Source organism: Nicotiana tabacum, chromosome 11 (genome assembly GCF_000715075.1).
Source record: "Nicotiana tabacum cultivar K326 chromosome 11, ASM71507v2, whole genome shotgun sequence".
NCBI lineage: Eukaryota > Viridiplantae > Streptophyta > Magnoliopsida > Solanales > Solanaceae > Nicotiana > Nicotiana tabacum.
This window is the reverse complement of record NC_134090.1, coordinates 67,285,381-67,298,854: the sequence shown is the minus strand read 5'-3', so window position 1 is coordinate 67,298,854 and position 13,474 is coordinate 67,285,381. Positions and strand designations below refer to the sequence as shown.

Genomic DNA, 13,474 nt, shown 5'->3' with positions numbered 1-13,474 from the left:
TGTTCTTATGCACTACGAAAAAATTATTGCTTATGCTTCCAAGCAGTTAAAGAATCATGAGAAGAACTACCTCACACACGACTTGGAGCTTGCAGTAGTGGTGTTTGCATTAAAGATATGGGGACACTACCTATATGGCGAGCATTGTGAAGTGTTTACAGATTACAAAAGTCTCAAGTATATTTTCAAGCAGAAAGAGTGAAATTTGAGATAGAGAAGGTGGCTTGAGTTATTGAAGGATTATGATTTCAATATCGTTTATCGTTCGGGTAAAGTTAATGTGGTAGTAGATGCACTTAGTAGCAAGTCAATGGGTCTGTTGGCCCATCATGATTGTCTTTTTTTATGAGTTTTGTGAGTGATGAAGACTAAGCTTACAGAAAAAATGGATATTCTAAGGTGTGTATTCTATGTCTATATCGACTGACTCTTTTTAGAAGAGAAGGAATCCTTTATTTGCAAACAAAATCAAGGAATTATTAGCCATAGTTGTCCATTCAGATATTCCTCTATGTTTTCTTCAGCCCTTTTAACTTTGCATTTTACCCCTTTCAACCTAATTTTCCTTGTCTTTTTGCATTTTAATCCTCTCTACTCTATTCTAGAAGTTTTCTATTCAGCTACAAAGATTCCCCGTGTATAATCCCTTATCTATCCCTCATGCCATGTATTTTAAACTTATTTCCAGACATAGAGTGGAATGTTATAAGGAAAAAGGCTTAACGCCTTATACGAAACAGAACAACAATGAAGCAGACTTTGAAGGAGCAAGAAACAGAGGCTCCCAGCGAAATACTCAAATAGGAAACGAAAAGTTTTAGGTTTCTTTACAAATCACTAGTTCTTGAACTCAGACATATAATATTTTCTATTGTCAATAATCCTACAGTAGTAGGTAAGAATTGGATAGTTAATTCTCTTCTTTCTCTATATCAACACTAAATTCAATATTTAGGTGTGAAACTTTGAAATTTATTTGTAATCCAATACAAAAATCAATTGGTTCCGTTAAACTGGCCACATAACTTTCAAGATGGAAGTTATCCTATAGATGCTGTATTCATGCCTGTTCGAAACGCGAATCATAGTATTCATTCTTATGGGAATGGGAATGAAAAACAAGAGATACTTTTTCTCGAAATATGGACAAACGGAAGTTTAACTCCGAAAGAAGCACTTCATGAAGCATCCTGTAAATATAAGTTGTCTTCCTCCATATGTAAAAAGGGAATAAATAATGATAGGCTATAATTACATATTTTAGTCGATTACACTCTAATTTACTACACTTTAGTTGAGTTTGCGCTTGAATTGCTAGTATTTTGCACTAACAGTGTGTTTTATGCCTTGTAGGAGTGATTCCGAGCTATATAGATGTTATGGAATGAATTTAAGTGGTTTGGAGCTTTGAAGTCTGAGTAAGAGCTCAAGGAATTAAGCCGGGATCGCGTTCGGGGATCAACGGATGATAAAACAACAAAACGAAAACTCGAAGAGGCATATTGCGCACTGTCTAGTAAAATAGACCTAACATTTTGCTCAGAACTCCATTTGGGCTCCATAATATATGGTTGGAAAGATAACTCAAAGGGCTACAACTTTTGTTTTACGTTTTTCCAAATTCCAAACGGAACAGGATGAAAAACCGCGGTTTCACCGCGACCGCGGCAGAACTGCGGCAGAGTGCAGACGCAGACAATTGAAGAATCAGAGGCCATGTTTGGCTGCGGTTTGACCGCGACCGCGGTAGAACCGCGGCAGGAGGCGGAAATTTCAGGGACTAACGGGATTTTTAGCCCAAAACCCTATATTAAACCAAGGAAGCCGGCAAAGAAAGGATTTGGACATATTTTTGACATAGGTTTGACCTATGGAGGCAGAGACACAATAGGAGCAAGGCTTGGGAATTCTTCTACAAGTTTTTTTCTTTCCTCTTCCTATTTTTCATTGTTGGTTATGACTTTTAGTATTGTAGTTTTACATACTATTATGAATAGCTAATTTGTTATCTAGAGTTTTGATAGAACCTTTTGTAGGATAAATTCTTGTTATGTTTTTATATAATTGAGCCGTAGTATAATCTCTATTTGTTCAACTACGTTCTTATTGTAGTTAATTGAAGAGCTCTCAATTAGCTGTGCCTATTTAGTATGCATAACTCGGGAGAGAGTGCATATTTAGGTAATTGTTGAACAACACCACTCCCAGAGTATATGAGGGATCAATAACCGAGGGTTTAAAGGCGAGATTAGGGATAACGAAGCCTTGGGTGCGATCTGAAGTGAGTTGTATCAAAAGCCAGCTAGCGTAGCTCGGGAGAGTGCGTCTAGTAAATTGTCGTGATTACTCGGGAGAGATTTACGGTAATAAGAGTGCTCATGATCGGTAGAGAACACTTAGGTGAAATTATAGAAAACATAGCGGGAAGGATTCCGACAATTGGGGAAATCATAACTCTAGACCTCCTTAATCTTGTCTCTAACTCTTAGTATCTTTAGTTGTTAATTTAGTATTTTAATTTGTTAGTTAATTAGTTAAACACAAGAATCTAAATATCTATAAGTTAGGAATTGTTCAAGCTTGTCTTCTTGGTGATAGGGAACAGCTGTAGCTAAACCTTAGTTCTCTGTGGGATTCGACTCCGGACTTGTAAACCAGATTATATTTGCAACGACCGCATTGTCCTTTTTATAAGGCATAGTTGGGCGTGGTCAACAACTTATATTTACAGGACAATCAACACACGGTTCCTTTATCCCTTTTTACCTTTCATGATAAATTGGCTAAACTCATAAAAAAAAAATAGCATTGAAATCGATTTTTATTGACCAATCAGAATTGCCTTCCAGGATCCATAATTGCCTCAAAATGTCCAATATATATACATTGTTGGACCTTTTGAATAACAGCCAAGAAGATCTTATGAAAATTGAACATTTTCGTAGCGAAGATGTAAAACGGATATTGGGCATTTTAGAAAAATATTTCGTAATTGATTTAGCAAAAAATAAGTTTTAAATCTATTGGACTTACTTAGTGAAAATAGATTGAAAATCTTTGGCACAATTAATATATAAATATATCATATATTCAAAATTAAATTGAATAGATGTATCTAGGGAGAATTCGCTTTGAAGAAACTATTCCCTAGATACACATGTCGTGTTATTTCACAATTGAATTAATTTAAAAAAGACCTAAAGTTAGGGATTTATCAATAGGTAATGTTGCACCAGTGCCCAACCAAAGGGCGACTGCGGTACCAATCAAAAAGACAGTCGTCGCTACTGGACGGCGAAATGGATTTTGGAACTTATTAACATTCTCTAAAAAAGATACTGTTAATAATCCCACAGGTACTGAAACCATTAAAAGAACCCCCAATAATTTATTGGGCACTGTACGAAATATTTGAAATACAGGAAAGAAATACCATTTAGGTAATATTTCCAAAGGGGTTGCAAATGGATCTGTTGGTTACCCAAATACAATTTGGAAAAAAGTAAATTTAACTTGATAACAAATTTTAAATTAATCACCACATCAAATTTTTATCGGATAATACAATATAACATAAATTGTTGGGCCCGTGCTAGCACGGGCCAACGACATCTATTAATATATAGAAGAGCGAGAGAAGTAGCTGAAGGTCGCCATGTCAGCTTGCCGACCAGGGACAATTTTGGCATTTCGCGCACAACTGTGCTTTAATCTTGTAGTACTAGATTGCCTTGTGTATTGTGCGTTTCCTTATTTGGACAAAATACCCACAACATCCGTCATTAATAGCACCGCAACATTGGGACCCAATCGTTCCAGTCTTTTTACCTATATATGTCCTCCTTAGAAATAATTTTTATAATAGCTTGACTTAACTTATTCTGTAGATTATTATCTTTACAAAATGGTCAAAGACACAAATACATTAATTTTAAATAAAAAATAGTGATCATAACAAATATAAAGTTAACAAATATAGTAAAAAAAATCGAACAAACAATAATACACTGGTATTTGCAATGCAATTTTAAAAAAAAGAAGGTAATAGACTAATATAATAAGTTAGTCACATCTTGAAAGTTAATTATAGAAAATCAGGGATACTCGCAAAGGTCGATTCATTAGTAAGTTGAGCATGAGCTCCAACAATTAGGGAATATTATTTGTTTTAATTTGAAAAATTGCCTAAATTTATTTTTGTAAATGTAAACATTTGATATTTGTTAGGAAATATAACGAAAACAATTCTATGGAGCTCCAATTGGGTTTTCAACAAAGTTATCCGATAATATATTTTGTAAGAAGCTGTGGCGCTAATTAAGTTATAGTAATAGTTTTACCCAATTTAACAGGCATTTTGGCCAAACCTCCTAAATTTATTTATTTTGAAAAGATCTTTTTGTCAAAACTATTTCAGAAAAAGTACTACTAGAGAGTTACTACAATTTATGTTTCAATCTCAATATTAGAACAACAATTTATGCTCGACCTAGGTTTCAAAAGTGTTTATAGGGAAAAGCTATTTTTCAGCTTCTGAAAAATAACTTATGCTAATACTTAAAAGCCTTTTTTCATAAAAACTTGGCCAAACACTCTCTAAAGTAGGACAATTTTAAAAGAAAACCACCATATTCATTTAAGTTGTTTAGCAAAGAAAATCCATTTAGATTACAAGTTGCTACTTTACACATGATGTGGTTATTTGTTCTGTATTATTTATTTTTAGAGTATTTATTTATCTTAACTGTCATTTATTGAGGTATTCAAAACTTATCCCAAAAGGTAAAAGATGTAACAAACATGTTTGTTATGATGTAAGTAAGAGATAGGAGAAAATTGGTTTCATGGAGAAAATTACAGATGGAAACTTTGTCACACTCATGTGTTGAAAAAACTATATATTTAGCAATTTCAGTACACATATTTCAAAGTTCTATACAATCTTATGTTTAGCAATTTCAGTACATAGAATTGAAAGTTCTATACAACTCTGCGATGTTGTTGCAAAACAACAGGTCTACTTGTGTGTTAAGCAAAAAACGCTTATGAGTATTTAGAATAAGTTCCAATCCACATATTAGAAAGTTTTATACAACTCTACAATGCTTTTATAATATTTGATATATAATTTACCAATTTTATACAAAATAATGTATTTAGACTGCAATCTTCCTCATTCTTTCTCTCTCTTCTTTCTCCCCCATTCCACCCAACTCTATCTGACATACTAGGGGTGGCAAAATGGTTAAAAGAAAATAGCTAACCACCCATATTATCCACTAAAAAATGGGTTGGATAATGAACATTTTAAAAACGGGTCAAATATGGATAAGAACCATTTTATCCATTTAGAAATGGATAACCAATGAATCTAACTTTTACATTTGTAAAGCCTCAAATTGGGGGTTCCTCAAGTTAGGGAGACTAAGAATTCTCCCAAAAGTGATCATATGCAAGAAGTCATGGATAATATAGTTACACATATTATTCGTCGGTTAAACCGTTTTTTATCCGTATTAAATATGGGTCGGGTCGGATAATTTATTTATTTTTTATTACCCGTTTCGATCCAAACCATATCCGACCCGACCCGCCCGCTTGCCACTTCTGTGACATATATAGAGATAGGCCTACACACTCTTACCAACTTATAGGCCAGAAATCCTTATTTTTTACTGCACCTCCCGTCTTCGTTTTTAAACTATGAAGGATAAACTTATCCCAAAAAAGGGACGAACTAAAGCTTCCTTGAAAAAAATCACATCGCGTATAATTGATCCATGTTAACTATCACATCATTTTTTACGTCATCCTAATAATGCTAAAGTCAAGATACTTTTAAAAAAAAAAAGGAACACTGTTGAAGGCGAGGCTGAAACCATTTATTTGTTCTTTTATGTGAAACTTATTTATGTATTCATTTATACACAATTTTTAAAGACGTGTGAAACGTAAAGACTTAGCTTGAACTCCATTAACCCATAAAAGTTTCGAAGGTTTGAATTCAAAAATAAAATCTTACAAAATTATTATTTATCTGAATTAGACGTCGCAAGTAATTGAAATACCCTTTGGCGTTTATATATCAATTTGGTGAAGATTCGAGTTGATTTTGAATGAAATTTTAGATTGAAACTCAAAGAGTAAATAAATAGATTGTATATATATTTTTGTATGTCATTTGTACACCAAAAAGTTATGTTCAAATTGTATATAAACTGTAGTGTATGACATAATTTGTATGTTCTTTATAAAAAACTTTAGTTACTTTCTGTAAAAAGGAAAACGTAATTAAAACCAGATAAATAAGTTTAAAATTTTGCATACATACAGAAAATTCAATCACATACTAGCACGGGCCGAAGCTCATATATATATTCTTAAATTTCTATTGCACAGATTTTTAACCCAAATAAACTCATTTTATTACGGGTTGAATTCATAATTTGAGTATGAGCTTATTACATAATATCATAGAAATAAGAAATAAACACTATTGCTATATTAAATTTTGAATTATATAATTCTAGATACAAATGAAAGGAATCTGAGTGCAACAAGATAAGGAGAAGAAATGACGGACAACAATAGAGCAGGAGGACAAACTCGAGAAAAGATGAGTTTATGTTTCACCTCAGTTATACTTGGTAATTAGCCTATCTTTCGATCAACTGAAACTGATCATATTTAAGGTGACATGACATTTACTAAAGTCGCATGTTTTAAAGTTAGAATTTGATGATAATATTAGAATCGCACGAGCGTGGGTAAGTTAACTAGTGTCTCACAAATTAGTGGTATCAAAATGTTCCTGATAAGGAAATACGCACCTAACCAGAAAATGAGCTTCAGGAGTCTTGTTTCACTTCATATTTTTTAAGCTTGACAAATCTCTTAGGCCGACTACACTTGTCTAACTTAATTGCCATTAAGTTTCAACAACATCCCGAAGCGTTCGTGAACAAATTCCTTTACTTACATCATACGAGACCAACACCAAAAATTTCATCTTCATTCATCCAGAAAAATCAAGAGGGAACTGAGAAGATGATAATAAGCATGAACACTGCCGACATCGATCATCATGCACATATCATTTCTAATGCAGCAGGAGGGACAACTCTTCTTTTCGCCACTACAAAGAGATAAGAAAGTACATAAGACAGAAATGAGGTCTTTTATACAAAAAGATGCATCTGTGTCTCTGGTCACCCTCTACTCCAGCAAATCCACTCTAATCAAAGTGTTACTGTTGGTCGTCCATGCATAGTCATTTCTTCTTCAAACTACAATACAAAGCAGAATAGCAGTCAGTAAAAGAAGGATCCTGAGCAAAGACAGTTGCGCTGAAAGCTAATTTTTTTGTTTTTAAATGTGAAGGAAGATAACATCCAACATACAAAGAATAAAGCAGCAACTTGACAACAAAGTAGAAGGGGCTGTATTTTCCCAATCATCAAATGTAGTTAAAATTTGAACTCGACCCCGGGAAACTATAATGGTGAAGTTTTTCACTAGCAAAAAATAATAGTTAAAAGTTTTCCAGCAAGGTAGCCTTAAGAAGTTCAGAAAATACCATATCTAGGAGATAGGAACGGACCACAATTTAGATAGTGAGAAGACTTTCTACAACTAATTTCTTAAATAGTGAACATTTAGGGCTTCTTCACAATTTCTCATGAACGAAATAAAGGGAGCACATGAAAACTTTTTCGAGGAAGGGGAGGGAGGGGAGCAAAGGCCATAATGAAGGGTTGTTACTTTCCGAATCAGCATTCAAATGTATAACTTTCAAGAGTGCATCTATAATGAGTGAATAGCTACCTGGAACTACCACCATCTTGGAACTGTATCATCAAATAGCTCCCTCCAGATCTGCTGCAAGTGTAATGAGCATCGGCTTAAATGAGATAACTGGTGTGTAGCTGAGCTCGTAAGTCACTTGCCGTGACCCAAAGATGTTGAACTTTCCCACACTACTATGAGCAACCTCTGCGTCAGAACCCCTTTTAAAGACCACCCTAGCACGAGAAGACTCCTGATAAACTTCAGTTTCTAACTCCTTCAGCGGTCCAAACCGCCTAAACATTTTATTAAGGTTCATTTCAGATGGAAGAGGACCACCTTCTGCAAAATTTAAAATGAGTTCTGCTGGCTCATGCTTCCTCTTCTCAATGTCCTCAGGAGGAACACCTGGCGTTGTGTCATCGTCCGCACTGGATTTTCGTTTTCTGGAGTATGGTCTACGACCTGGTTTACTGGGTTTCTCTGGATCATGAACCGTAAGCTGACGTTCTCCTTCCCCACTCTGACCATTCTGCAATAGCTGCTCCTCACCATGGTTTTGTACAATCCTGTCTGTCCAATAAGAATCATTTACATCATCGAATTCAAATTCTTCAGCAAGCCCAGCTACAGTTTGTGAAGCTTTCCTCTTTCGACCACCGCTAGGTCTTCCGGCCGATGAATTCTGCCTCCGAGAATGCTGGCTCAAAACAACTGAATTTCTAAAACCCGAAAAGAAAGAAGTGATAGTTTTTAAGAAGTTGTAGCTTTTCAGTGGTGCCCATGCCACCAACTGAAGTTGTGAGAGCAACTCATTCGGGGAAGGCAATTCAGTCGGAGTCACAACTTTTCCATTTGGAGAGTCCTGCAATTGAACATCAGCCCCAGTTTGATCACTGTTGCACTTCAGAAGTGAGGCTGAACGAGTTAATTGGCTTGCCGCTCTTTGAATGCATTCACCAATACGGAAGGACGGCTTAGGGGATACAGACGCTCTGGGTGACACTTTAGCTGCATAAACACTTGTTCTCTTGTCCGATCCATCAGTAAGAGAATCAACTGCCTTCCTCTTTTTGCTAGAAGTGAATGGTTTTCCATCTTGGTCATCTTCACAATGTAGAGAATACTCATATTCCACATCAACCATAAGCTCTGACATGCTTCGCTCTTTCTTTTTCGTCTGGGAAATACCTTTTGAACCATGCTTACGTTTGTGAGCAGAGACTTTACCGGTGGGATGTTGCTCGCTGTCTTCTGAAGCATGGCCCTTTTCGTCAGTTGCACTGTCCGCCTGTGGAACTTCAGCATCATTTTCCAGCAATTCTCCACTTAACAAGAATTCGGGTGGCAGACGATATCCTTTGAAGCGACAAAAGGCCACTAGCTGAGCTCGAGCAATGGTGAGATCCAACCTATCAGCCCGACAAGTTGGTGATAGGGCTAATGCTTTCATATAGTGCATGAGCTTGTCAGGTCCAAAGGAAGTGACTCCAGTTGATTTGTCCACTCCATATCTTTTGCTTGATTCTTCACAAATCCCAGTATTCTCCACAATCTGACACGAAATCTCATCATAGGAATCTTCAGGTGTGCATGAGCAAGCAAGACCAAGCTCAACCCGTCTAGAAACCTCTTCCAAAGCACAGCTTATAGCATTTTGAAATGTTTCTGAATTACTTTGCTTCTCAATTTGGGAGAAATTAGAACAGAATGGCCTCAGTACAGATGCATCATTCCAAGCAAAAGTACGATCTCCAAAATACGCAACCAAAAAGCTGTCTTTCTTGTGGTACTTGATGGCCTTTTCTGAAGCATCGGAAGGATCAAATATCTGTCCAGGCCACCATGGATGGCTTCTGACTTTTCCCCAGACTAAATCAGATATAGAGTACTCGTCCTCATCAGTTTGTGGTGGAATGAGATAACCAGGTTGCATCTTCAACAAGCTCACAGGCTTCTCATTCAACATCACTGTGTGGCTAGTCTTAGAAGCAACTTCTTCAGTTCCTTTGTCTTGCTCTGAAGATTCCTGCACAGTATCAGCATGAAGCTTTTCAACTTCACCCTTCTCTTGTTCACCGGCAACCTTCGTTTCTGCAGCATCTGCACGGAAAACAAGACCCTCATCTGCCTTCAAGGAATCCCGGTACTCATTGGCTTGATTCGTCTCGGCATTGCTGGTATGAGAAATACAAGTTTCTACTTCACCCTTCTCTGGTTCATCGGCAACCTTCATTACTGCAGCATGTGCACGGAAAACAAGACCCTCATCTGCCTTCGAGGAATCCTGGTACTCATTGGCTTGATTCGTCTCGGCATTGCTGGTATGAGAAATACAAGTTTCTACAATTTGATCTCCAACTGGAGGAGGGACATCAGCACCAGAATTTGTTACAGTCTGAGATTTTATAGCACCCTCTACATTAATGCTGTTTTCTTCAACTGGAGGAGGGACATCAGCACCAGAATTTGTTACAGTTCGAGATTTTATAGCACCCTCTACATTAAAGTTGTTTTCTTCAATTGACATTTTATCAGCAGTTGCTGCATTCCCAGCCTCATGATCCATCTCAAGAGCAAGTATATGATCACGCTCCACTACACCCTCTTGATTTGCAGTGGATTCAGATTCTTTGGTAATATCTGAATGCTTTCCTGTACTAACACCTTCTGCATTGTGAGCCAAAACATGAGCTTGAGTAGGATCCTCTCTAAGAGCAGTGTCCTTAGTCTCCACTTTCTGTTCAGCCTCGACCTTTAAGTCATTTTCTTCCAGTAAAAGAGGCGACTTCTCATTAACAGCATCAGAATCTGAAGTTTTGTCAGTATCCTGAAGTAATGAAGTCTCAGTCATAACATCATCGTTAGATGACACTGCAGTCACCTTGGGATCGCCTTCTTTTCCTGCATAGTCATCAAAAGGCAATAAGCTCTCGTTCTCAACACGCTGCAGCGACATGTTCCCGTCCAAGCCTTCCGGCAGGAAGTGGGTTACTCTGTTTGTTTCATCCATCGTGTTCATCTCTCCTGTGCTAGCCATAGTCTCTATGGACACTGTTGTTTCAGCTATTAAAATATTTTTATCCACGGTGCAACTTAAGCTTGTTGTGGCAGTTCCAAGCTGGGCATCCCCATCCCTGTCCATTTCAACACTATCTCCATCAGTTCTGCAAGCTGGTTCATGAGAGGTTTCCAAGGGTTCAATTCCAGCGTCATTTTCCAACCTGGCATCAACCTTCACTACATTCAGACTTTCATCATTCATGGGAAAAGTCATAGTGCCAGTTGTCTCATGACGAACCCCCTCGACTTCCATCTCCTCAAAGTTTCCTGGATCATGAGCACTCGCCTGTTCAGAAGACAGTGGGAGATCATCACTAGAAATTTCACTAATTCCATCTGCTACCTTAGGCTGTATATTTGGCAACTCGTCTGAACCACTTAAGATCCCATCTTTATCGCTGGATACTGGTATCTTTAAAATTGAGACCTCACTACCATCCATAGACACCTCCTTAAGATTGCCAGTTTGGGTTTGCAAATGAGAAGCTTCTGGCTGTGCACATAAAGCAAGATCGCTTTTTTCTTCATGCATGGCATCAACCTTAAATACCCGAACCTCAGCATGGTTTGCTTTTTCACAAGAAGAACCAATAGCCCCATTCTCTGCTGCCAAATTTTCCTTCAAGCTATGTTCTTGCTTCCCAGGGTACGATGGCGCAGTGTTACCATTGATGCCTAAGGAGTGATCATGTACAACTGGGGTGTGGTCAACTGATAATCTTGAATCACCACTAACTACCCTGATAGCCCCTCCCTTATCTTCAGGGATTGGACTGTTTGGTCTCAAAGAAACTGTGTCATCAACAGAATTGCTATTATTATCCTTGTTAGGGAACCCACCATCTTGATCATACACATCAGTTTCCATGGGTTCAACATCCGTACGTGAATTCTCATCCTTGTTGCTCAAGTTATCTTTCTCTTGATCATGGACATCGGTTTCCATGGTTTCAACATCAGTATGTGAATTCTCATCCTTGTTGCTCAAGTCATCTTTCTCTTGATCAGGGGCATCGGTTTCCATGGTTTCAACCTCTGAATGTATTTTTTCTACCAACTCACCATCCCCTGACACAACTCTTTCAGCTAGATGATCTGATATCTGATCCCTTGCATGATTGGCAACATCTTTGTCACTAGCCTGGCCAACCATCTCTGTGACTGAAGTTTCATCTTTTTCAGAAGAATCCAATCTCAAATTGCTAGCCTCAATATTAGAACTGTCTTGGGGCACAAATGAAGAAGATCCAGACAGAGGTTCAATTCCAGGATTCCACACCCCATCATCAGAAAGACCCACTCTTTGCAGTGTCAAATCAGCACTCCCTTTAACAGATACAGAGCTTCCCACAACATTCCCCTCCTCACTAACTCTGATGTTGACTTGCTCCAAAACTCTATCAGCTGTTTCACTCACAGCCTCATTGTCCACTGCCTTGGAAACATCACCCACAACATCAGGTGAAGTCAAACCAACAGATTCAGTGCTCCTGACAACATTACCCTCAGCATCACTGAAGCTGACTTGCTGTACGACAGTACAAGCTGTTACATTCGGAACAATTTCAGCACTAGACGTCACAGAAACATCCCCAGATGACCTTGCAACATCAAGTACAACTTCAACACCATTTCCAGTATTCCCAGATGAGTCCTCAGCATCCCTTGACAGAGAATCCCTATAAGCGTCAACTCCTTTTCCCGATCCCTCATGCCCCAATTCAGCACCATCACCACAAACCCCATCAACAAACACATCAGAGCCTACCACCTCCACCATTATCTCCCCACCATCCCCCTCACTATAAGCCTGCCCCTCACATCGCAAATTCTCTACTAGGGTTTCATCAACAGTATTACCCACAGTGGGCTCTGAAACACTGTTGACTCTACTTACTCCTTCTTGCTCATCCATAGTTACAGAATCTGGGTACAAGAAGAGCAGAAAATTTTCAACTTTACATATCAAGAATCACCCTAAAGACAATAACTCCAAAACCCTAATGGGCACAGACTAACAAATCTAAGCATGTGGATCTACAGAATCAAGAAAACAGCATGAAAAATTCAAGATTCGCACAAGAAGCATAGGCCCAGATAGTATTCTGAGGAGCAATTCAAGAAAACGGAAGAATTAGAGAAAAAATTGTACCTTTTAGAGCTACTCACGAAAGCTGAGTTTTTGAGGTTTTACTGTGTGTGAGAGAGAGAGAGAGAGAAAAGGGGTTTGTATAATACTTAAGGAAAAATTGAAAATGAATTGAATCAGAAAAGCATTAGCCGAATTAAGTGTTTGCTTGTCCTTGCTTCTGAATCTTTGAAACGTAATTGCTGTTCCACAGTAAGATAATGTGTATCCAACGATATCTTGACACGCTCGTGATTTGACTGCTCGTATAGCAGGAGAATTATGTGCGATTTGAGTTATTCAGGAAACTTTATTGGCATAAAAAGGAAATTCGTAAAAGTTTGAGGCCTAAGTTCAATTTCTAATAATGTACGTTGGTTACTTTGATAAAACAGGAGTTAACAGGATTATATGATAAAACACCATATGAATCGCTGGAAGTAGAAAGAATAGCAGAAAAGAACCTTTTCTATTCCTTACTTTGCTTTAGGAAAGAGG

General features: G+C 37.7%; 1 protein-coding gene across 2 annotated transcripts; it reads right to left on the bottom strand.

Annotated features, from left to right (window-relative positions):
- Positions 1-6,985: 6,985 nt before the first annotated feature.
- Positions 6,986-13,218, bottom strand: LOC107810021 (uncharacterized). 2 transcript variants are annotated; one of them, XM_016634738.2, is made up of 3 exons: positions 13,001-13,218; positions 7,825-12,774; positions 6,986-7,286 (listed from the first exon to the last, which is right to left on the bottom strand). In XM_016634738.2, exon 2 carries the CDS (start codon positions 12,761-12,763, stop codon positions 7,856-7,858), a length of 4,908 nt encoding a protein of 1,635 aa, XP_016490224.2. In that variant the 5' UTR covers positions 12,764-12,774; positions 13,001-13,218; the 3' UTR covers positions 6,986-7,286; positions 7,825-7,855. The 2 variants fall into 2 exon arrangements, with proteins under 2 accessions (XP_016490224.2, XP_016490226.2); XM_016634740.2 differs by having other exon boundaries at positions 7,825-13,135.
- Between the last annotated feature and the right edge of the window lie 256 nt (positions 13,219-13,474).